Genomic DNA, 26,725 nt, shown 5'->3' with positions numbered 1-26,725 from the left:
TCTTTTATAAGAACTCCTCATTAGCAATACTGTGGTACTTCATGAATGTTTTTCATTGAGTGAATGAACGAACTTATTGACCAAAAGTTCATCAGCAGAAGAGAGAAGTTGTATTCCTAAAACTAATCCCCCCCCCTTACTTCCAAATGAGCCTTAAATAACTGAGACCTTTCCCATTTGTTGGGTTCAGTTCACTGAATAACATTTGTATAAAACAATTTTAAAGTTTCATCTCATGTGGAGAAGATGAGTTTGCCTCATATGACTTAGTTCAGTGCAGCAGCTACTTCTTAAGGTCCTGTCCATTACTCAGGTAACATACTGATCTGGCCCCCTTGGTAGGTGGCTGGTCCACACCATAGAGAATAAGCAGGACATAGGGAAAGGTCAGAATGCTCTCTAGCCAAGTGGAAGAGATGATGTCTTTCCTAGGGAGTCAAGGAGGGTTTTGTGAAGCTGGCAGCACAGCATCTTAGCCTTGGAGCTTGAGCAGTCAGTCAGTAGTTATGTGGGCAGGAGGAGCAAGAGTTCCTTAATGCCAGGTGTCTGGGGCAGCAGCAGCCAGAGCACAGAGCTAGGAACAGATGGGACAAGTTTGGGAAAGGATGATGGCCCAGGGTGAAAGAATGTAGAGAATGTTAAAGGGTAGGATGATACTGCTAACAGAGTTGGTGTGATGATAGCACTTCAAAAACCTTCAAGCACAGGATCATGCCAGTTATTTCCTTTTTGGAGAGGACATGGGTCTGGATCTCTGGTATTATTGGTGTGACCAAAGGAAATTTCCTCTCCCAATGAAGATGAGATGAGTACTTGTGCCTGAACTTAGAATCTTAGAGAGTTTCCTGGAGATGCTGAGAATTGAAGTGACTTGTCCAAAGTCCCACATCCAATACTGTGGTTGTCAAAGGTAGAACTTCAACTTGGGTCTCACTGGCTCAGAGGCCAGTTGTCTATTCACTTTATCATGTTATATCTGAAAAAAAAAAGTCATTTGGAACCAAATTGTGGAAGGCTCTGAATACTAGGGTAAGGAATTTGAACTTCATCTGCTAGGAAATTGGAAGCCCTTAAAGTTCTAGGAGAAAGAGTGTGACGGTCAGCACTGGACAGTGGAGAAAGTCCAGGCATTATGTATAGTATGAAGTAGGAGGTATAACGGAGGCTGGGAAAATAGAATAAGCTGTTATGATTAGTGCTGGTCAAAAAACAGGTAAGAGCTGGACCAACAAAGGAACCAAGAGCATCCATGGGCCTTTTGTGCAGGAAAATCCTTTGATCCACCATAGATCTCTTCTACTTCAAATTCAAGCTGGTCTTTCATTACTCTTACCATTCTATGGCTGTTTTTCCCCTTATTCCCCATCCTTTGGAGTTGTTTTCCCTTGAAAATTCCTTAATTTTGATTCCATCTAGCTCCCATGGAAACCAAGAAATATCATGCCTCCTCCACATTTTGTAAGTAGTGTGAGCCACAATGACTGAGCATGGAGACGAGGGGTGCAGTCCTTAGAGCCCTGGCACTACCACTGGCCAGATTCCTTCTCAAGCAATCAGTCTTGACTCAGAGAATGATTGCAGAAGGCACAGAAAGTAAGAGGGCCAGTGGGCCAAAAGGCTTTTTCATGTAGAGTTGTTTCTGCAGTTGTAGTCAGAAGACAGATTCAAATTACCAAAAACACAGAAGAGTAAAAAGAGTTCTGCCAGACACCATAAGATTGGAAGATAGTATGAGTAACTTGTTTTGTGCCTCTTGGGATACTGGAGCTTGGTGTTCTCTGGTTCTGGTGGAAGAACTTGTGGAAAAGGTGATTTATCCATTTTAAAGACTAGAAGGGGCTGTTTGAGGGTTGGAATTCTGGAAGAAGTCTGAGGGGACAGAGTGAGCAGAAAGTTGGAGCAAGAAAATGAACTGAAGAGAACGGATTCAAATGAATTATAATAACAAAAAAAATAAAATCATTCATTGTAGCCAATTGAGTAATTTGCTTAATATTTTTGTCCTTTCGTTTGGCAGAGTATCTTCCCATCTATACAGACATAGCAGTAATAACTGGAATACACTATCTTTCTTAGAGGTCTTGAGTGTGCTTTCCATAATCAAGCTCAAAGCTTGATTGTATCCACAAAACAAGTGCTACAAGACACTCCTTCCTCTCATGTTTTTCTAACTGACTATGCTCCAAATGATGTTAGGTATGTATCATCCTACCCCTTAGAACCTTGTTTTCTAGATCTTCAATGTTAAGTGGACAGTCAGCCAAATAGATGTTTTAAAAGAGCTAGAAATGTGAAAGAACATAGCATTTAGCAATCTTAACACAAGAATGTTTACTTCAGAAATAGCTAAATTAATGTCCATAAATTGCATTGAGGATCTTGAAAGAAATACAGTAAATAAAATCATTTACCAAATGGCCTTGTTAAGCCCTTGAGAGTTTTTACCAGCCTGATGCCATTCCTCAGTTTTCAAAAATACAATAGTGAGTAGTCTCAGAAGATAATTTTAGGACTCACAGCCATATTTTAAAATGTATTGTTTAATTTGTCCACAGTCTTTTTTTAAACCTTGTCTAATTTAAAAAAAAAAATCTCTAATAGATTCAAGGTTCTTTTACTAGTTTGTTTTTCCAAAGCATTTTATTTGGAATTACCTGATGGAATTACACTAGACACCTGCATACTCTTTTTTAAAGTTCATTTCCTGTATGATATTTATAGGTAAATGCATATGAATAGAGAGTATTTAATAATCCTTTTATTCAGTCATAAGGCATCTCATATGAGGGGTAGCTGAGTCCCAAAGGAATTAGAAACACAACATTTTAGATTTGAGACCACATCATTGAACCAGATCCTATGTAGAAATCCTTTCAGAGTTTCCTCGGCAAATTTTCATCCAGACTCTGTTTGCAAACCCCTGGCAAACACCCCACAACACAGTCTGTCTGGTCTTCTCCACACGTGAGCGAGCTACAGGTGTGAAGGAATTCTCAGGAATTTTGCTTCTACTGCTCATTCAGAATTACTATCAGTAAGTTGGCAGAGAGGGAAGCAGGCAAATCATGTATCCCTGATGATGATTCTTTTAGTAACAGATACACTTAAAAGTGATGTTATACCTTCCTGGGAACCTCTCATTCTTGAAAATACTGATTGAGAATCAACTTCAAATTGTGCAGGTTCACATAAAGTTGCTCAGTTCACATTTACTTATGAAGTCAAAACACAGCTAACGGATCAAGGTAATGATAGTTGTAAAACCAAGGGGTCTTCAAGTAGATAACTGGCCTCCAGGGGTAGAAAGAAAGGTTAGATCAGAACTCTATGGAGCTGATCTCTATCCTCTTCTGGATTGCATTTCTTTGACTGTCATTTCTTCAGATGACATAGAAGATATTGCAGCACCATCCAGAAATCATAATTATAATTTGAAAGGAAAAAAGTATCTATGCAGACAGTTATGATGAAACAGCTTAAACCAAAACAGAATGAGCAAAAATGTTTCAGGTTATGTGTGTGTGGGACTGATGAGCAGTACTAAGAGCAATAGGGTTAATAGCATATTGAAATGTGGTCATCTCTTAAAATTGCATTCTTATATGAATCTGAAAAGCCTTTCTAGTTAATATGAAACTGTATTGGAAAAATCTGTAATTGCAGAATAGAGCTGTAGCCTAGATATCCATTTAGAAAGAGAGACAACTGGTACTATGTAAATAAAAGCATATTTTATATACTTAGTTCTCAGCAATCATTCCACATACTCTTCTTTAAAACATTAGAGATAGATTGATAAATAAGAAAAGTATAGTCTTATTTAAGCTCAGTGCTTTATTTTCTTGTAATGTGTTGTAATTTTGTTAGTTTTAAACATGCTTAGAATTTGTCAAAGACAGAAACCCCAATGCCACACATTCCCACCATCTTCCTCACGCCAAAATGTAAAACTCATGGAAATTTCAGGACTGACATCAGAATCATCTAGATAAGAGCTTCTTCTATTCGACATAATAACTGGCCATTTGAGTACCCTGCATTGAAGAACCTGTGTGACTTCACTTCCACTGGTTTTGCCCTGAAATTATCTTTTATCATTTTTTCTTTAATTTTTTTGGTACTAGGCAGAAAATACCATAGGAATACACAGTCAAAACAGTCACGTAATTCAGTCTCAGAGATTTCACACTTTTACACTGAGTGCTAATGATCTTGGCTTAGAAGCCAAACATCAGGGAAGTTCAGTATGGTCCCCCTCATCAAGTGTGACTGTGGTGCTGTTTTGTCACTCGGTACTGTCCCCACCCATAGCCACCCTGAGGGTTGAGAAGGACCTCAGGACATAGTCCATGGGCCTGGCTGGGTAAAGAAAGAAAGACCACTGATTTAAGACTGCTGAAGGGACACTGATTGAAAGCAGTGAATTCTGTTGAATGCTCCTGGCAAGTCAAATAAGCTCAAATGCTCAATCAATGAAGGAGAAAATTGGGAAAAGATGTTGGGCTCTTGTGAAAAGTCATCACCAATCAGCTGAAAAGGTCAGGAAAAGCCTAGAAACATATCAGAGTCCCACTTGGAGGCAATAATAGTGGTTCAGTTTCCCTCCTCCAAAATATAAGCTAAAACTGGTGGGGAGGACAAAAATAGGCTGACATAGGTGGAAATAGCAAAAGTAACTTGATAATTAATCCCATACATTAGATTCATATATGTCTCTGTGAAGAGCCAGAAGAAACAAGATGTACTTACTTTGCCAGAAAAAGAAAGCATTTTTTCGACTTGAGCCCCAAAGTCTGCTCTAATAGGAGACAAGAGATGGTGTAGGAACCTCCTTGAAAACAGGGGAGAACTTTGTTTTTTGAAGTTCCATCTGGATAATTTGGGAGTCCTCTGAACGGGTTATAAACTTGATAAATACTTGAGATTAAAGGCTCTAGTTATTTACCTGATTGCATAGAGCACCAGACCTGGAGCCATGGAAACTCATCTTCCTGAGTTCAAATCTGACCTCTGATACTTATTAGCTGTGTGACACTGGTAAGTCATTTGATCTGTTTTCCTCAGTTTCTAATCCATAAATATAATCTATAAAATGATCTGGGAAAAGATATAGCAGATCATTCTTGTATCTTTACCAAGAAAACCAAAAAAAAAAAAAATGGGGTCACAAAGAGTTGGACATGACTGAAAAATGCATACAAAGGCTATGTAATCCTAGAAAGTTCCTTATTTCTTTAAGTGGCATGAGGTTCAGTTGTAGCTCTTGGACCTACTATTTCCATCCTAATGTTGTAGAAATTTGGAATCATAATCTAGTTGCTTATACACAGATTTTAATTTCTGCTCTTAACCTTTCTAGTCTAGGTCTCCAGGGAGAATGGTAAAATAGTAAATGGTAAAAATGTTTGCTGTCTTATTTATCTCCAGTGTCTTCTTTCTCTTTGTGGGAAATTTTTGCTCTTGCGAAGATGGTTTTTTGGAAAATCATACATGTTTCTGTATCACATGAAGGATTGGAAACTAGATTTGTTGGGTAGTAGAGGTCTTCAGAATATGACAACTTAGCCTATCTACCTATTCAAATTCCATGATACAGAAATCAATAAGAGAGTCTCCTGAGTGGCTATTTTCTCCAGTTGAGTTCTTTTCTACTTTTCCTGAATGAACCAACATAGCCCTATTACTTGAATGAACACATTTTAAAAATAAAGGCATTTAAGAATGGAGCTTTTTTTTATAAACAGGTATAAAATCAGTTGGTCTCCTATATAACAAGGTTTATGTTCTATTTCAGCTGTCTGCCCCATGGAAAGAACCTTTTTATATTACCAGATAACAAGCTTATCAGATGCAGAAAAATTTGGGATAATTTCAAGAATACATAAGTTTGCAAATATAACAGTACTGTGCAAATAGGATTAATTAGTATCCCAGTGTCAGGACATTACATAAAATTATTTAAGATTTTCATGATTTAAAGAATCAAATGTATGCTGCTTTTTAGATTCACCTTTCCAGATCTATTTTTGTTCTTTTCTTTATACCATATTCTCTACAACATGGTCATCCTTGTTTTTTTTCCAGTTTTTGCAAGGCAGTGGGGTTAAGTGGCTTGCCCAAGGCCACACAACTAGGTAATTATTAAATGTCTGAGGCAGAATTTGAACTCAGGTACTCCTAACTCCAGGGTTGGTGCTCTATCTACTGCGCAGGTACTTTATGCAGCCCCAAAGTGGTCTTCTTTTGACAGAAGTAAGGGGCTAGTATTTACTACTGATTTATTTCACGTTCTCAGAAGGGAAATGATAACACTGTTCTTCCTGCTATAGCCCCATAGAGACATAATGCTAAGTTAGCTGAGAGTCCTAAAGTATTCTCTTAACTTTGAAAATTTTTAGGGAAATCATTGATTCAAACCAAGAATAAGATGTCTTTAACCTTCTCAAATTCATTGGGATATCTGCCTATATCTAGAAGAAATAAGATGACTTCCAAAGTCCTTTCTATCCTCTAGATTTTGTAAACAGTAAACAGAACAAAAGAAGTTTATGTCAAAGAGTAACAAGTATAATGGAAGTGGGAAATTAAAAGAGCCATAGTATGACAATGTTACCATGCTTCTCTCCAAAAATACTAAACTACAAATGACACCACCTTTCATTAATTTACAGATTAATGTGTTTATCGTAGAACCAACATTAAAATTGCAAAATTTTATTGCTAGTCAGGTCAAATTCTTTTGGCATATTATCTGATATTTTACAATCCAAGAAAGATATAAAATCATATAACCCTACAACTTTTGAGACTTTCTCCCATTTCTCACATTGACTTTACTAATATATGGATTGATAGCTTCACTGTTAAATAATTGTCAAAAGTTCTTCCATATAGCTGACCTAAATTCCATAGATTGTACTTTATACCAAATGCCTCTTGTTAAGACCTCAGTGGATATAAGAGATAAGTATTTTTCACAACATCTACTATATGGGAGACTTCATTAGAAGACATATGTTAAAACTCTTAGACTTCTTTAGTCTGCAGAATTTTCAGAGTTCTTTAACTCTTTCTGGTATCTCTTGATGTTCTACTTTAATCAACTTGTAGCTTGTCTGTGCATCTCCAGACTCTCCACTAAAACTCATTTTGTTTCAGTTCCTCAAATAAAACTTGTAGATAAATTACTAATATATACAAAGGAATAAAAATGTATGGTAGCTGACCTTCAGGTACTTTATGCAGCTGTTTTCAGGGGTAATTCTGGAAACTTGTAAATTTTCAGTTCTTTTGGATGTGATCTAAGGAGAGGTATGTTTACTGCTCTCTTGGCCTGTACTCTGGTCTTTGAGTAGCCAAAATCAGCTTTTCCACCCTGGACCTGTGACTAGGGTTGCAGCTCTCCTTTGGCCCCGAGTTGAAGTATGCTAGGATGCTTCCCCATGTAGGATCACCCCCGCCAGATCCAAATGTGGCCAATGCCACAGAATCCTGCCCTTGCTGCCAGCAAAGAGACCTCTGTAGTCTCCTTCTGATCCTCTTTCCATCTGTGAACTGAGAGGATTGGAAACCACTACTGCCTGTGACTGGTCCAGTGCTTCAGACTTTTCCTGATGACCTTCTATGTTTTCTTGGACTGAAAAATTGTTTTATTCTGTTGTTTTTGTCCTGCAATTCCAGAATTTGTTTTGATGCATTATTAAAAGTTGTTTGGAGGGATTTGGGGAAGAGCTTAAGTGAGTCTCTCTGTTATCTCTACCATCTTGATTCCTCTTCCTTGGCTGGGCTTTTTTTCCTTTTTTTTCCTTTTCTTTTTTTTTGGCAAAAAGTGGAATTATTAACTCTTCCTTAGAGGCAGGAATAAGGAAAGAAAAAATGATTAAAAATTTGGAGGGGTTCTGAACAAGGAAAATAAAGGAGTTGAATATTATTGACCTCACTATTCCATTTGGGAGGGGAAGGGCCTTGAGCATTGGAAGAGTAAATGTGATTAATCAGGGAAGACTAAAAGGATCATCATGCAGCAAGTTCCACAGAAATTAGAATGTTTGGATTTGGAGAATTGGCAGGACATTGTCAAAATCTGACTTTGCCCATGTAACTTCTATTCGATTTTACCATTTGGTTTTATTCTGTAAATTTGATCCTTTTATATTTTATATTTTTATATTTTATTTCACTCTATAATTGTTTCTATTCTGTAACCATATTCTGTAGTCTATATAACAAATCTAAGCCTCTTTGTTTCTGAGTGAAAAAAATTCATGAATGCAAAGCTCATCTACCCTCTCAGAGCTCTGTGTAAAAGTTTAAGCTTTTCCACTACTAATGTTAAAGAAAAACTTGAGCTAAGGGAACTGCTCTCTTAACACTGCGTGTAAATCCTTTCTGGCCAAGTAATTCTTGTCTTCTTTCAGCTCCTGAAAAAACCTCATGACATTTGTCTCTTATCCTTGGGCACAAATAAATTGACCTTGTCCCATCTTTAGCCATGAGTCTGCCTCTCCTAGTTCATAGATGGTGACCTCAGGATGCAACTGGGCCTCATGAATTCATAAAGCAATCCTTGGAGGCAGAGAGAGGTGATCATCTTCCCACCTAGGTGTGTCCGTCTTCCTTAATGTAATAACCCCACGATGTCACTGGTTCCATATACTCTATGTCTATAAAATGACTTACCTCTTTGGCTGAAAACGAAGGCAAGTCATAGACCTGCATCATTGACTGGAAATGCCCTGCTAACAAATCATAGTCTTGCTCAGAGAGATGTGCCTTGGTTCACAGCCCTTTTGCTAAATTTTACATGTGATGATAGAACTATATGACAGAGGAATCAAGGGCAGAGATCCTCATGTGGTTAAAAAATAGAAAGTGCAGCTTGAACAGGAAGGATAAAGGTATTGGAGGTTATAAGGTCTGGAATTAAGATTTGGAGTGAGGCATCGGGAGAGATGTGAGTATAGGAGTTTATGATGGGAACTGTAAAGTTCTGCAACATGGAAGCGGTTCCATCAAAGGCAGCTTCCTCTGGTGTCACAACTGTTCCTGTGCAAGTCTCAGAAGTTGAAAAGGATGACAAACGAGAAAGCTAGTGAGGAGATAGCAACCTGTTTATTGATGTCCCCATGTTTGAGGGCAGGGATTAGATAGGAGAGAGACAATGAACCAAGCATTGAAGTTCTTGAGACAAGAGCGAATGTACCTGGCAGCCAGCAAGTCAGTAAATGTTTATGAAGTGCCTACTCTGCTCGGGTACTAACTAGGCTGAGGAGGCTCTGGGGTGGCAAAGAACTGGAAAAGGTGATCCTTCTTTCAAGGAGCTCACAGAATCATCAGAGGGAAGATCAGGAGATCAGGAAAAACTTCCTGTAGAAAGTGTCATTTTAACTGAGGCTTGAAAGAAGCCATAGGAACTTGGAGGAAGAGATGAGAGGGGAGAGTGTTCCAAGGAACAGTCAGGGAAAATGCCCAGAATCAGGAGGTGGAGCATCTTGTTTGAGGAATAGCAAGGACACCAGGGTCAGAGTATGTGCTAGGGTGTAAAATATAAGAAGGCAGCCCAGGGGGGGGGGGGGGTAGGTAACAAGGACTTTGAATACCAAACAGGAATTCTAATGATGATAGGGAGCCACTCAAGTTTATTAGGGGGGAAGGGGTGGCATGGGCAGGCTTTTTAAAGGTGATCACTGATAACTGAATGTTGGATGGACTGGGGGTAGACCAATAGAGGTGAGCTGCTTCTGAGTGGTGGCCATATCAGATGCTATGAAGGTCAAACTCAGAGTGCAGCTGGAGAGGACATGAGCGAGACGCCTGGTGCCAGCCTGGTGATGAGGATAAAAGCATATGGAAGTTTTTAAGTTCAGTTTTAGTCGTGTTGAGGTCAACGTGTCCATAGGATGTCATAGGAGCTGTAGTGTAGTGAAGATTAGCCAAGATAGTGCTGTGGTACAGCAGTGGCAACCAGGTTCAGCAAAGAAGACTTAGGAAAGGAAACCCAGAGAGAAGAGAGCAGCACGGAGAAGAAGGATGAAAACAGAGAAAACGCCCTTTGGTTTGGCAAGTAAGAGACGTAATAGCTTTAGAGAGAGCAGCTTCCATTGAGGGATGAGGGATGAGGTCAGACTGAAGGGGGTAAAAGAGTGAAAGGAAAGGGAGGCACCTATGAGTGCAGCTACAGAAGGCAGGAGAGTGAGCAGATGATGGCTCACAGGCATGATGTGTGGAAGCAGGCATTAAACAGGGAGAGACAAAGTAAGTGAGAAAGTAGGGACAGTAGAAGGGGAAATTTCCTGCAGCAGAAGACAACATGAAATTGTATCCCTAGCTAAGACTGTGAGACACAGCGGAGATGATGGTGGCAGAAGATACCTGGGTGATGGGAGATGAGGAGAAAGAGGGGAAAAGAGGAAGCTCTTGGCAAACATCCTTAGTATTTTGTTTTGGGGCTGGGCGGGGGGTAAAACATTAGGTGAATTTCTCAGCCAAGAGGGTGGGAACAAAGGGAATCCCACAAGATTTGATGAGAAATGAAAAGGTTTGGGAATACCCTTGTATTGAGGATGCGCTGAAAGGTTGCCATGCAGCAGGGAGGACCCAGTTGAAGTCAAGTAACATAAATTTGTAGTAGACCTATTTAGGATATTTTTATGATTTTTTCTCTAGCTTTTTTTCAGCAGCATGTGAGTAGGCTAGTAGACCAATCATATAGATCAGTCTTAATCTATGAACTTTTTAAAAAATGTTTTGTTAGCTATTTCAAAATCATAGATTTCCTTTGTAATTTATTTTATAAATTTAGAAACATAGGCTTCACTACACTACCAGAGTGGTCTATGCCACAAAAAAGATGGAGAACTCCTGATAGAGATAGTGTGGCTCAACCTCAGGGTGAGGGAGGTTCCTGATTGGTGATGGCAGAGCCTAAAAGAGGAGTGAGAAGGAGCAAGTCTGCTGACTTCTCCTTGGGCCCCCTATGTCAAGGGACACGTCGGGGGAGCACCTGGCACTATGAGAAGAGTGGAGAAAAATGCAACTGAAGAGAAGTTTGTAAATGCTGAAAAGTGAGTTCCCAGAGGCTTCCATGGAAAGGGAAAATGGAGAAAGATGGGAGCTGTGGGCAAACCTGCTCAGCTGAAGAAAGCAGGAACTCACCTGGCTGCCAGCCCATGGCACCGTCTCCTTTGTGGAGCGCTTGATCATGGAGCAGTCTTGGTGGAGACATCTGGGACCCATCCAAAGTGGGATGTGTGGAGGGTAGACATCAAGCATTCGTCTTGAAGCTGCTTTTTCTGACATTGAGATGCAGGCAGAAGCACAGTGATCTTTTCTAGCATCAGTTCTTAATAAATGCTCACTGATTTCTGTAGCTAGTGTGCAGATTGAGATGAGGAAAAGTAATTAAACTGATTGGCATCCAGTAACCTTAGATAGTTTTACATCGTTGAAAAAACTTTTAATGTCTGATATGGCTTGATTTGGTGTTGACTTCACAGGATTCTGTCACTTATTTTTTAATTCTTCATCACAAAACCACCTTGTTATGATACTGAATATTAAGCATACCTTTGCCAAGTCATCAAGCATTTATTAAATGACCACTATGTAGACTCTGATAAATTAGCTGTACATGCAAATAAAAGCAAAAACTGATCCCCACTCTCAATTCTTTCATAGCATAGTGGAGGAAATAACATATACAAGATAAATTAGACATTTCACAAAAAAAGGCACAAAGATTTAGGAAATCTTAGAAAGATTTCTTACGAACTTTAGCCAAGACTTGAAGGAAGCTGGCAGAGATGAGAAAGCATGAAGAATAGCCCTGAAAGTGCAGGGAGTCAGAAGATGCAAGGGAAGCAAGGAAGTCACTGTCTGGATTGCAGAATCTAAAGAAAGGTGTTAAAAGACTGGAAAGGGATAGCTTATAGGGAGTGGGCTTTTTAAATCAGGCAAATTCTCAGGTTCAGGTACTCTTAAATCAAGTTTATTTCCAGCTCAGGAATAAATTTCTTTTTAAAAAAACCAACTTTTATTTATTTTTTTAATGTTTCCCAGTTAAAAAAATTTTAGAAATCATTTTTTAAAAAAATTTATAGTTCTAAAATCTCTCCCAATGATCCCCCCTTATAAATGCAAACAATTTGATATTAATTGTACTTGTGAAATAATGCAAAACACATTTCCATATTAGCCATATTACAAAAGAAAACACAGACACAAAACCCCAAGAAAAATAGTCTGTGTCAGTCTGCATTCAGTTTATTAGTCCTCTCTCTCTCCAGAGTACTTTTTATCATAGATCCTTTGAAATTGTCTTGTATTATTGGTTTGATCAGAGTAACTATATCTTTCACAGTTGATCATCGTTCTTGCCATTACTGTATACAGTGTTCTGCTCACTTTACATTTCTTATAGCACATTTTTTGTAAGGTAAGGAAGTAAGTGGGACAGAAAGACCCCTTACAGAAGGTGACTTTTAAGCTGAATCTTGAAGGAAACCAGGAATCAGAGATGCAGAGATGAAGAAGGGGAGCCTTTCAAGCATGAGAATGAGCCGATGCTAAGATCTGAAGGTGAGGGTGAAACAAGTACCTTGGGTGCAAGGAGCAGTGAGCCCCAGAAGGCAAGGCCATGGAGTTCATTCAGCAGGGTGGGACAGGTTCGTAATTGTACTTTAGAAAAATCACAGATAGGAGCAGGGACTTGATGCAGAGAGGTTTTGGTAGTTTGTTGCAGTCGAGTTTCCAGGCTCTTAATTTTAAACAAAGTGTCTGAATTAATTTTATGGCTAACATTCAACTAGTACAAGAACCTGAATATAAGCCAACCTTTGAGAGTCCATTTTCAAGGTTTCACAAGCATTTTGACTATTAAAATGCAATGGGTGGTTCAGTCCATTCCAAAGAATCAGTGATTTTTTTGTAGGATAATATTCCTTAATCTCCTAAATCCTTTAGCTTTATCAATAGCCAAACTTGGGCTGGATCAAAAACTTGCAATTTGACTAAAAGTGTCTATGACCTGTAGATGAGTAGAGGAGGAAGACTGCACAATGATCAAGCTGAAAAAAAGAACAAAACCTTTTCTTTCATGTTTCTCCCCTGGGCCCTCCCTGACTCCACTTGTCTTCAGATCAGCAGATATTTAGTAAGTAACAATCCTGAGAGATGTAAAAGATAGAGAATATTGTCCTCAAGGAATGTATAATCTTACTACTTCACACTCTTTCCACTCAATTATTTAGTAATGGCAATAGAAACAGAAATCTATGAACCATCTGTCTCCCCACCTGTCTCTCTCTAGAGAATTGCTTATATCTTAGCAGACATGTCTGTGTTATAGTTGGCCTTCTTGATTCAATATCCAGTAGTAGTTGATATTATTGACCATCATGACTGAGTCCCAATAACTGATTTTTTTCCCTTCTCTGATCTTCACTGCTTTCTAAGCCTTGGGATCAAAAGGTATTGTCCTTACATTCAGGGCTCTTGGAACTGAGCCAGGTTCAAATTCACAAATAAGTTTAGATCTTTTATTCCTCCAGTTCTCAGGATCCATTGTGCTTAATTGAAGCAGGAAGGAGAAGTTCACTTTTTGTGTTATTTCCTTTTGCTTTGAGGCTATTTCAGTGGACTATTTAAGAACTCCAGGGAATAATAATAAGGAAAACAGGGAAGGAAATAGATTTGAGCCTTTTGAGTATTAATATAGGGTTTCTTGGAGATTTCTTTAGCTAACACTTTACCTACTTTGGCCTCAGTAATCATCTTTCCAAAATGACTCAAATCTTTTTATCCCATCTCCATCTCTCTTTAGTTACACATTTCCAGCCACCTTTATCTATCTTGGCCTACCTGTCTTTTGATCATTTCAAAAGCAGCATCTTAAACCTGCTCCCCCAGACTTCTCTAATCGTTAGGTTACAGAGCTCTACTATTGGCCAGAATCAAAAGATTCACTATGTACTAACCTCTGGGAACACCAAGACAACAGTGATGGAGGCCTTGCCTTTGGGGTGGGGAACAATATGAAAAAACATGGGAAAAATACAGACTATATACACAGCTAATCACAGCCTTTTTTGGCAAGAAGACCTGGCAGCTGGAGGGATCAGGAAGGGTTGCATGTAAGTGATGCTTGGATTCTTGAAATGAACGCATACCAGGTATAGAAGGCCTTTAGATCAAGGGTGCAATATCATTGAGAGGAAAATTGAGGGGTGTTTGTCTCAGTAGGAGAGTACGGAAAAGGGAACGATGCTCTTGAGACTGAAAAGGGACCAAACAGAGAAGCTTCTAGTCTATTCCTCTAAACAGCAGAGAGCTGCTACGGGTAATGGAGTGAGGGGGTGACCTTATCATACCAGTTCTGAGCAGGACTGTCACTGTGGCAGTCACGTAGGATGTGGACTGAAGAAGGGGATGACCTAGAATTGGGAGGCCTTGCTGGGAAGGCCAGTGAGAGCTAAAGAGGACCTAAAGTTGAGGGAGCCTCCTTAGTTGAGGGGAAGAGTTAGAATACTACTTGCTCCTTGTTGTTGCTTGCACTTTTTTCCTCTACTAGCATCATTTAGGAACTTCTTCTCTGAGGTTCACCCAATCTTCATCTCCCACCCATTCAGAATTCTGTTGGCAGTTGTCTGCTATCCTCCAGGACAGTCCCCTTAATGAATTTGGCACTTTGCTTACAGTTTTCCTTCCTCATTCCTGCCCTCCACCTAGGAGACTTGCTGACATACATATTGATGATGTTTGTCTTTCAGTCTCAAAGAAGACCACAACCTCAGGGAAGTGATGCCAGGACATGCATGTAAATTGTATTTGAGTAAGGGAGGACTGTGCAAAGAAGCCAGACTCACTTTTTCTTCCAGAGCCCTCAGGGTCCAGTGGCCAGATATGAATCAGGATTACTAGAGTTGGCCCTGGATGCCAGACAAGCAGGGTTTAAATGATTTGCCCAAGGTTCACATGTCTGAGGTCAGTCCTCCTGACTCCCAAGACCAGTGCTCCATCCACGTGCCACCTTGCTGCCCTGTGAACACATTAATACTCCCTCAAGTGTCCAACCTCACAGTTGCTCACTTACTCATTTCCCACGAATTATTTCTCTCCCCCACCTCAGCTCCAGACAAGATGGTTATGCCCTCAATCTTGACTTCCCTGAGATGTTCCTTTGTGTCTGTGTGCTCACTGAATTCCCTCATCTGATAACACTCTGTTTCCATTCTCTCTGCCCCCACCTTGTAACCCCTAAACCCTGTTCTTTAGACACAATCTTTTAGTTCTAGTTCTTCCCCAGGCCATCAGTCTGACCCTACTTGCCCTATCCTTCCTCCATCCTTTAGACCTCTTGGTGAGCCATATCAATTCTGCTCTTTTCTTAGGTCCCTGTTCTCTGCAGGTATCACTAAGCTTGCCCTGCCATCCCTAGTCTTGCTGCTACCCCATCCTGTTGAACAAAGGGGGGAAAACTGGTAAACCATGCTGACTCTGTCCATTGCAAGCTGATGTTACCAGACCTCATCTGGGTCCTTGCTGTTGCCAACAGGCTTTTTAATTACCTCTTACCCCCCCCCCAATCTCCTATAATTTCCCTTCCCCTCCTCTCTCTGCTGAAGGTATTTTTAACCTCCTCTTCCCCCTCCCCTTCCAAAAAAAAAATTTGAGGCCTTTCACTCAGTCTTGGACTATTTTTCACCCTCTGTATGGTTTCACTTGGTGATCTCATCAGCTGCCATGGATTCAGGTATCATCTATCTACACTCTACTAATGATTCTCAGACTGACTCATCCAGCCTTAAACTCTGCTGGCTTTGAGTCTTCCATGTCCAATTGCCTGGTGGGCATCTTGGACTGCATGTCCTGCAGACACTTAGGCTCAACAGTTCAAAACTCATTTCCCCCTCCCCTCTTTGTAATTTCCTGATTAATGTTGAAGGCACTGGTGCTGTACCCACCTTGGTATGGGCCAGTGTGCCCTCATACCTGGAATGTCCAGGCACAAATCTAACTGCATCACCTTTCCCTGCCTCCTTGAGTAAACCAGGGAGTTCCCTATCACTTCCTGGATCAAATATCTGCTCCTCTGGGTTCAGATCCATTTCTAACCTGTATCCACACCTTCCTGGCCTTCTTACACCTGATGTAGTCAGGTCTTCCAACTCTAGGCCTTTTTACACCCCCCCCCCCACTCTTCTCCACTTACTGACTTCCTTCAAATCCCAACTAAAATCTCACCTTTTGGGCAGCTAGATGGTAAAATGGATAGAGAATCAGCCTTGAAGTAAGGAGGAGTTGAGTTCAAATCCAGTCTCAGACACTTTCCACTAACTGGGTGACCTTGGGCAAGTCACTTAACCCCAATTGCCTCACCTCCAGGGCCATCTCAAGTTGTCCTGATCCATATCTGGCCACTGGACTCTGGGGTAGAAAGTGAGGCTGGTGACAATCCAATTCACATGTTTGTTGTGGCATCGTCTTCCAATGTTATCATGGTCTTCAAGAGTGAAGTACATGCATCCAAAACCCCACCTTTTAATTGATTTTAATGCTGATACCTTCCCTCTATGAATTATTTCCAGTTTATCTTTTAAGCAGTTTGTCCTATTTGTTTGCACATCATTTAGATTGTGAACTTCTTGATGGTGAACTTTTCTCAGTAAGAAGGTGATAGGAATCATGTACCATTGGCTCATAAGGAATTGTTTGGGGAAAAAAGACCAAGGATCACAAAATCCAAGGATCACAAAATCCCAGACAGAGAGGGTAATCTGGAGGTAATGGTGTCAGAGACTGTGGAGAGGCTGAGAGGACTAGGATTGAGAGCAGACCTTGAAAAGCAACACTAAGATCATTGGTAATTTCAATGATGAGATCAGTGATTAGACTGCCAAGGGCTGAGAAGTGAGAAGGGAAGGAGAGGAGAGGCAAGGAGTGTAGACACAAGATGATAGTTGGAGGATTTGGGAGGACCTAGTTAGGGTTTCTGTGGTATGGTGGGGACTTGTGTCTTCTTGTAGGCACTGGGAAGGAACCAGAAATAAGGAAAATTGATTATGATTAAAGAGAAAGAAGAGAGTAGCGGTTCACATCTTTAGAGCCATCCTTGACCCTTCTTCCTCAGTTGTCTTCCCCTTCTTATTAGTTGCTATACTTTTTTGATTTTTCTTCCAAACTCATGTACTTATATTTTACTAACGACTTTCACCATCTCTCACCTAGATAACTGCCTCAGCTTCTTGTTTGGTTTCCCTGCTTCTAGTTTTTCCTCTTTCTCCAATGCATCCTCCATATTCTACCAAAATAATCTTCCTAAAGCATGTCATTCCTCCATTCCAAAATCTATAGTGGTAGCCCATTGATTCTGGGATAGATGATTTTGACTCCTTTCCAATCTTGTTTTGTATTCTTCTTAATGAACTCTACGTTCTGGTCAAGCTTTGATGTTCCTCATATTTAATCTTCCTACTTTTGCAGATTGCCCCTCACTCCTTTCCTTGAAATGCATTCTCTCCTTGCTCCACTATTTAGAAACCAAAAATTTTATCAAAACTCATTCCAGGTGCCACCTTCTCCAAGAATCCTTAAACAGATTCACTTGGAGGGTTAGTGTGTCCTCCTTCCTCAAAATATTTTGTATTTACTCATTTGATTAAATGCAAAAGTATATGTACATTATTGAGTAGAGAAATGGAAATTCAAACAACTCTGAGATACGTCACACCTATCAGAGTGGCTAATACTGGATAAAAAGGGAAAATGAGGACAAATGGAAGGGAATATGAGACAACTCAGACACTATTAGTGGAGTTGTGAACTGATTCAGTCATTTTTTTTGGAGGGTGATTTGGAATTATGTCCAAGGGGCTGTTTAAACTGCATACTCTTTGATACATCCATACTACTGCTATGTCTATATCCCAAAGGAATAAAAAAGGGGGTGAGGTTATAGAGAAAAACCTTTTTGTATAAAAATATTTATAGCAGCTCTTTTTGTGGTAGTTAGATATTGGTAGACATGTATAACTTAGACCAGATTGTTCACTGCCATGGGGGAGGGAGGGTGGTAGAAAAATGTGGAACTCATAAACTTGCAAATGGATGAATGTTGAAAACCACCTTTGTATGTAATTGAAAAAAAATTAATTTAATTTTTAAAAAATTGGAAATTGGGGAGGATGCCCATCACTGGGAAATTGTTGAACAAGTGGTATATGACTGTAATGGAATAGTGTTAGGCTATAAAAAAATGATAAGTAGGATGACTTCAGAAAAATCTGGAAAGGCTTACTTGCACTGATGTAAAATGAAGTGAGCCAAACCAGAACCTTGTACTCAGAAACAGCAATATTGTAAGATGAATAGCTGTGAATGACTTAACTATTCTCAGCAATGCAATGATCTAGGACAATCCCAAAGGACTCATAATGAAAAAATGTCAGTTCCCTTCAGAAAAAGAATTGATGTCATCTCAGTACAGAATGAAATATAGTAATTTTTCATTTTTTATGTTGTTATTGTCAATTTATATAAAATGTCTAATAAGGAAATGTTTACACAATTAGATATGTATTACCTATATCAGATTATTTACTATCTCAAAGAGGAGAAAGGGAGGGAAGGAAGGATAAAATTTGAAACCCAAAACTTAAAAATAAATGCTAAAATTGGGTTTTACATATAATGGTGAAAAATATGATTTTAAAAAATATATGTAACATTATAATATATGTAAGCACTTTGCCAACCTTTAAGCACTATAGTTTCTTATTAATAGATAACTATTAAAAGTACTATGTTAATGTTAGCTAGTAGTGGTAATTGTCATCATAGTTGTAGTCATAGTAGTTTTTGCTTACTTCCACTACTCTTCTCTTTGTAGAATGTAAGGTCCTTAAGCGCAAGGACTTTTTTTTTGGTTTTGTGTTTCTAGTGTGGTCATAGCACAGGACCCTTGTACTTGATGTTTGTTGAATAAGTTGTGAATGAAACAAAATTTTTTTCTGAAACTCCGTTATTTCCTTTTAATCTTGAAGAATACTTGTGTTGCATTAGAGACATTGCTTGTGTTCTCTCCCCCTTCTAATGTTTGCAAAAGCACATTCAGCCAGTGCCCTGGTTTCCTCCTGAGAAATCTGACTCATCACTCACTAGTATCTCTTCAAGAGATACATGAATTTTAATTCCATTCAATTACCAACTTTTAATTGGATTCCATTGCCAAGTTAGGAACATACTCCAGAATGCTTTATTCCAAGTGCACCGTTATTAAAACCTACTTGGTTCCTCTAGTCCTTCTTTCTGCTTGGTTTGATAATATCCATTCAAACATGATGCTCAGTAGCAGGGGTAAAAGTGCTTTATTTATTGCTTTACTTATTGGTGCCACCTTTCATTCTGCTTTCCTCATTTTCCATCTGAAATTTCTTGTAGGTGATTGGTTTCTTTTTCATCTCAGTTTCTGTTTTCAGTGATTGTAATTTGTAATTCTATGGCTGTAAGTTACCTCAAAAGGTTATTAAAATAGTCTGTTGTCTCACATCCAAGTAAGCTTCATGCAAAACGATCAGAGAAATTCATATTTTACCCTTGCCAAAGGTTGTTTTTTTGTTTTCCTTTAGCTCCTGAAGTTTAACCCAACTAGACTTGTCTGCAGTGTTAATCCTTCTCCTTTGGAGAAGCCAAAGTTAATGTCCCTTAGACTGCTGGCTGCTGTACACATTAAATATTAAGTGATGAACTTCAAGTTCTACATGAACTCCGATGAGTGCTCTCCTATGATGTTTTAATGGTTAAAGAGTGACCTAGGAAGAAATTAGAGAAGAAACCATTGTCTTGTAGTACTTCCTTTGAGTCATAACTGAAGGCTTGCCAAACTCTTCTGAGGATAGAGACATAGTGTTGTGCCCAGAGACCTTCAGGTGAGAAAATGTGTTAGCTCAGGAGGAACTCTGCTTCTTACAAGGTGAATTCACTGACCAGTGGGTTACCTGAACAAAGCTTGTAGCTCCTCTTGGATGAAACTTTGAAGTTGTACATTGGATAAACTAAAGAAGTGACCCACAATATCATTCCTCCTATGGCTTCAAAATTGGATAAACCATAAAATCAGGCAACAAAATAAAGTTAGGGAGAACTCACAGTGTGCTGGAATGGGCTCTCAAAATAAAGACTTTGCATCCACTTTCTGTTAGTGCCTGGGGTTTTAATTTAACACATCAATGAAAAGGCAGCATTTAAAAGAGGGGAAAACACCCAGCAGGACTTGCTTTTTATTAGTGCAATTTGTAAGAAATTACAGCATTTAATGAGAAAATCGTTAAGCATGAAAAAAATGGGTTGTGACTTAACTTGTGGGGCTTAAATGGTGAGGTTTTAATTGACTTTGTTAGTTATTGGTAAGGAGAAACGATGATGATGATGATGATGATGATGATGATGATGATGATGATGATAAACAAAACTGTGAGTGCTTCCATACAGTTGAGGTGGTCAGCACTTTACCTGCCTTGGTTCAGTTTCCTAGGCCTCTAGCTATGCCTGTTATCTCTCTAGTATTTTCCATTATGGCCACTGCCCTTGCTTCTCTCTAAGAGGAAGGGTAAGGCAACTTTTAGTTGATACACAAGGAGGATTTAGCCCCACATTTCAGCAGAACATTTTTAAAGTTGAGGACTGGGTAGTCCTATATCGACTTTCCTGTCAGATTGAAGCTGGTAAGGGAAGGCAAATGGTGTGAACAGCATCCTTTCTACAATAAAATTTGGACTTTTTCTGGAACTCTGGCCTTTTTTTTGTCTGTATGTAGTATTCTATACATGAGAATCCATTTTGTTTTGTTTTGTTTTTGAAGACCCGGGTCCTCTTGCTCAGTGATGTCTTTGGCTCCCATGAGTTCATCTCCATGCTGATGACTTCCAGATCTATATAACTTGCTCCACTAACTCTCCTGAGCTCCAGTCTCTCTTACTTACTAGTTTCCTCTTTGACATTTGAAACTGGATGACCTGTAGGCATCTTAAACTCAACACATCCAAAACTGAATTCTCTATTCTCCCCATTCATTATTGCTCCTCTTTTCCTAGCTTGCCTAGTTCTGTTGAAGTCCCACCATCTATCTAGTAACTTAGTACTACATCTTTGACTCTCCCCAGGACTACTCCTGCCTTGGTATGCTTGATTCTACTTCTGTACCATTTTTCACACTTGTCTTCTTCCCACCAACCTGAGCCATGGACTGGCATAGCCTTTGAGTTGATCTCCCCTTGTCAGCCCACCCTCCACTTAGCTGCCATTGGATGTTCCTAAAACACAGCCCTGACCAGGCCACTTCCCCACTCAGGTAGTAAAGATAAATGCCTCTTGCCTCAAAGATAAATTACCTGTTCCTCTGATAAACATTTTAAAGCTCTTCTTTGTCTGATTCCAGACTACTTATCCAGGCACATTACAGATGACTCTCCTTCATGCACTCTTCTTTCCAGCTCAATGAGTCCTCTCACTCCTCCCCATTCATAATATCTCTTGGGCAGTCCCAATTCTCATATAAGACCTTTCCTAATCATTTCAGACCCTCGCTAGGGCCTCTCCTCTAGGAGATGTTATGTGTTCACTTTGTATATATTTGGACTGACCTGCCTGCCAATAGGCTGCCAATACACTTTATGCTGCCATTGTCTTGGGGGGAAGTTTCTAGAGGACCTTGGTTCTTAGAAATAGTTTCTGTCCTTGTTCACAGATGTTCTACCCAGTTGTGCTGTCAATGTTTGTGAGTATTTTCTCTTTTGGAACTTCAGAAAAGAAGATGTAAACGAGAAGCATGCATACCATTCTAACCATTGCCCAGTGATGTGGGATTGTGCAATAAAGGCCCCCAGGTTTATGGGGGAAGTGAAGTTGGACATGACACTCAAAAACTTCATCCCTGACATATCAAAAAAAAAAACAATAACCTAATAAAAATGATAGGAACTGCCCTAGAAGCAGACATGTAAAACAGCTAAGAAATATACTATATGTAGGATTGGTGTCCAAGGCCTCAGTCCTGGGATGGCAGAGCCAATGGCTATAGCAAGAGGATGGCCTCAACTGACTGCAGCTCTGGGCCGGGGAAGGCAGGAGCACTGGCAGAAGGTGGGAAGGGGTGGTGGAGTTCTTGAGTGTGTCCCAGCCCTCCTCTGCCCATAGCTCCAACTGCACTAAGATACATGCTCAATATGGCAGTTTACCACAAAAGAAGACCCAGAGTTTGCATGTAGGGATGAGAATTGGGAAGGTGACCGCCACTAGTGAGTTAATTGTGAAGTTATGCGGTTTTCTTGCTGTTTCTTGGGTCAAAGTCTCACATAAACAACAGTCAAATTTTTTTTGTGCTTCAATTGTTTTTCTAATACACCAATCATGTTACAACAAATTTGTATTTTCAAAACAAACGCAGCTGAACTGACTATAAAGGAATATTCATGTCATTCATAGGAATAGGATTGTGTGAGGGGGAAATGCCATTTTTAAGTAAAAATAGCTGATTGGGATTTGAAAGATGTTTAGAAAGTCTCTGATTTTCTGATCTGAGCTCCTTAAGAAGAGCAGAGGGACTCCAGATTATCCTTCCTCCTATCTTTATTTATCTTTCTTTTGCCTGATGATATTCTTTTGTACAACAATCTCCAGTGACTCCTTACTGCCTTGAGAATAAACTGACTGCTAGTTCTTTATGATTTTGCCCCTCTCTCAACTGATTTCATCTGATTGTTCATCTTGGGTTTCACAGTTTAGTTCAGCAGGCTGCCCCTGGACCTGCCTTTCCACCTCCTCACCACCTTTGTTCCTCTCTCTACATACGACTTCTTTACTCTTCACCTTCTTTATGTGGCATTTTTTGACATCTTTTTCTTCCGGGAGAATGGAAGTTCTTTAAAGTTGAGGACTATGTGACTTACATATAGCAAGCATTTAATAAATGTTTGTTGAATTCATGTAAAGGAGAAAAATTCTCCAATATGAGTAATTTTGACTTTTGGAAAAATGCATCTTTCTGGAATTCTCTAAAATAAAATTAACTTCTGAATGTACATAATATAGTAACGGAAAATATTAATTATTTTGAAACAAATGTGGGAATACATTTGGATCTTATTTTAATTCATTATACTGGATCAGAAGTACTTTTATGATCAGACTTTGTTTTGGTTAGATTTATTAACATGATCCCTATGATTTCATAGCACCAGGTAAAATACAGCATTTGCATAATTCGAGCACAATGCAACCTTGAAAACAATGACTTTAATTTAGTGTTTGCATTTGTTAATAGGTGTCAGACAGTTGGCTACCTGTTTATAGTTTTTCAAGTGGATATTTGCTTGTTTTGATTACACACGTTTCCATTTCTTCTCAACAATGATAGTATTGCTAATACTAGCAGTAGCTGATCTTATGATAGGCTTAATTAATGGGTAGCTATTTTTGTTATTTAAAAAAGACATTTAAGTGTTTAATTTTATTGGTTAGAGTGAAAATTTATTGTCCTTGGTATTTAAAGATGATGGAACTGCTTGTGTCGATTTTCATCTTGTTGGTCTCCACAGTGTGCACACTTTATAAACAACTAAACTTAAGTGTTCGGCCCCAAGCTTGAAGGAACTGAAGTTGGTCATCTCGTAGGAGACTCAGATTCAGAAGTACAAGTTGCCATGGATAGTCCATGGTGTGTAGCAAGTGGCCCTGTAGATGGGAAATCACCTTCTAAATTATTTTCCCCATATTCCATTGAAAATATTTTGTTTTGCTTAGAACAGAGGCAGACAAGCACAGGGCATGTGTTTGTGTAGCCCCATCCAGGAGTTCTGTTCTGTGGGGAGCGGCAGCTCTCCTCCTATGACTTTTTCCTAGCATCATTTCCTAGACATTTCTCTGGAGGGAAAAAAACAGAATGTGATTGCCTCTGAGAGAACAATAAAGATTTTGTACTTTTCATGTTACTTGTTGCCTCTCAGACTGGCATAAACATTTTAAGCTTCATGCTCCTAGTCTTTGTGTCTCAAGGCTAATTTTGTGTAGCAACTTCTAGACTCATTCAACATGGTGAATTAATATCTAATACATAGGTGAAAAATGGAAAATTACAGACCAGACATTTTCCAAGAGACTCCTTAAGATAAATGATGGCACTTCAGCTAACTTAGTGTCCTGAGATTGATAGCTATTCCACTGATCATTTTTCTGTGTTAACTCCTAAAGGGAATTATTGAATAACTGACTAATTTTGAAGTCCATTATGGTGAGGTATAATTGTAGCTGTGATTCACTGGGTATAGAGACTGACAAGGACTGTTCCCTAGGCCTGCAATATAAATGAAAACCAAGGGAAGCACACTAATGATGAATGGCTCATCCTGTGAAAGAAAAGTAAAAACAGAAGCCAGCTAAAGCTGAATATTATTTTTGGCCACCATCTGTTTTCTTGTACCTTGATTAGAACTGTTAGTGAAATGTGAAATGCCACCAAACGAGAAGAAAAATCTCTTGTTTTTTATCCATTTCTGATGTTTTGATGTGTTCAAGCTTCATCCATCACAGATCTCCTTCAGTGTCATATATTATTATATTCCACAGAACAAACCGAGAGCAAGGGTGTCCAACCTTTTAGTCCTTCTGGGCCTCATTGCTCAACAAAAACTCCTCAAAGATCTAGCGATGACAGGAACCCAATCTTCAAGTCATACAACTGGGAATTCTAGTGGGGTGTAATATAGTGTTTTTTATTCTTCTGACTCCTAAAATTAAAAACAAGTTTGCCTCACTTCCTATCTCAAAACTATAGAAGAAAAAGCAATGTAATACAGTAAGTCGATATGAAAAAAAGCAGTGCATACTACCCTCATGTGGGGATCATTGAGTCAAATATCCCTGAGACATTTTTGAATTTGTTATTATGATTTTTATTTGCATTAAATTTGCTCAAAATAAGGAATTTCTCCATCTCATTATAAAAGAAGTCAGGGACCCTAAGTCTGTGTGGTAACATTCTCTGAACTCTTCTAAAAGTTCTTAGTTGTCTTGGCTTTTCTAGTTTTGAATGAACTGAAATTCAGGGAGTATGAGAGAATGCTCTCCTATGTAACTAGTGTAGGAAATGGCGAATATTTTCATTACTTGGTCTTTTATGCTGGAAAAGAGAGATAAGAGAGATAACTTCAGCCAGCTGGAGCCTTTTGGTGATGGTATTCTGTTCTGCTTACTAATCAAGAATGTGCTTCTTGGTCACCTTACTAAAAGGGCTTCATCTAAATTGTGTTCTGTTTTTGGAATTAAAGATAGAAGTTAATTCGTAACTGCAAAATGAATTGGTTAAATTTTTTTGAAGTCACAGGCAAGTGCTTTCCATTGATCCTTTAATTTGTTTATAATGAAGATTATAATCACCTGGCTGGTAATAAAAGAGGAAATAGTTTAGTAGAATTTTTTTTCTCAATACTAAGTTGATGTACTGGAAATATAATTTACCTTTTCACATACTTTCAAGAAAACCTTAAAAAAAGAATGTTTGAAAGTAGATTGCATATTTTTCAGAAGGCATAGAGATCAGTGCATAGACCATTGTGGTTGACATTATGTTGATTTAAAGTTTTATTAAGAGTGCCATCAATGTCATCAAACAATGTATGTGTTCATTCTTACTTAGTAACAGAAGTTCTAAGTTAAGGAAGTGATTCAGAGAACTGTTCATCTTGGAATATTCTGTCATTAAGGATGAATTACCACAAGCAAAGAAAGCATCTGTAGGGACAAATAATGAAAATTTATTTTAGAACAGGAGCTCCAAGAATCATGATTCCATGTGCTCTGATTGGATTGTCTGGTTTCAGTTCTGCTCAGCCAATCAAGATCCCTGGTGGTTCTTGCCTTCCTCTTTCGGATGGCTCTTCATTCAGAAGTCTAATTTATTTCTTATTTAGCAGACTCAACCTCAGCCTATTTTCAGCCATTCACCCATTTCAAAACATGTGTGGAGCATTCTCAAAATGGTTGGTCCCTGCTTATCACCAATTGGGTTATATTCACATTTGTTTTTTTACTGAAATTATAGTGATTTAACCCCGCAATATCTCTAAATATGTAAAGTAATATTTAATTGTCTTAGAACAAGGAAAATTCAGTTTTGGATCTAATCAGAATTCTTAGACCAGATTTCTTTTGTATTATGAGTTAATCTAAAAATGCAACCTGAGTGGCCCAAATGACCACTAAATTCTAAAATAGTCCCAGTAAAAATTAATGATGCTGAGGATTCTATACCAAAAAAGGAACACTTAGCTATAATCAGACCCATGCTGAGCATGAAATACTATTGAGTTTTATATACAGTAATGAGGGGTTTGTGTGTAAAAAATAGTGAATTCTTAGTAATTAATTTTACATATTACCCATCCCCAAAATGAGCTTATTTGTTGCATATAATGATCATGCTGTATATTATGACTTGAAATGTAACATAAATGCAGGTAAATGATGACTCTTTCCTTATCTCTCAGTAAGCTGCCAGTTGATACACCACATTGACCAGTTTTTGGAGACCAAAGGGCTACAGTATTATATGAAGAGCCTGGACTGCATCAAAGCATTCAGAGAAGAAGCCATTCAGGTATCAGAAGTCTCTTTTTTTTCTCTCTTGGCTGAGGCCCAGACCTTTCCAAGTCCTGGGGCCAGTGTTGAATGATAGAAA

At 38.9% G+C, this 26,725-nt stretch overlaps 1 protein-coding gene across 4 annotated transcripts in view; it reads left to right on the top strand.

Annotated features, from left to right (window-relative positions):
* The window catches only part of XRCC5 (X-ray repair cross complementing 5), a 133,124-nt gene that overhangs the window by 70,958 nt on the left and 35,441 nt on the right, over nt 1–26,725 (top strand). For all 4 annotated transcript variants that reach the window (XM_074191416.1, XM_074191417.1, XM_074191419.1 and 1 more), the window contains exon 17: nt 26,535–26,644. In XM_074191416.1, coding sequence (XP_074047517.1) covers nt 26,535–26,644 — 110 coding nt within the window. The remainder of the gene's footprint in view (nt 1–26,534; nt 26,645–26,725) is intronic.

The sequence above is a fragment of the Macrotis lagotis genome, chromosome 6, assembly GCF_037893015.1.
Source record: "Macrotis lagotis isolate mMagLag1 chromosome 6, bilby.v1.9.chrom.fasta, whole genome shotgun sequence".
Classification (NCBI taxonomy): Eukaryota; Metazoa; Chordata; class Mammalia; order Peramelemorphia; family Peramelidae; genus Macrotis; species Macrotis lagotis.
This window is presented reverse-complemented; position numbering and strand designations above follow the sequence as displayed.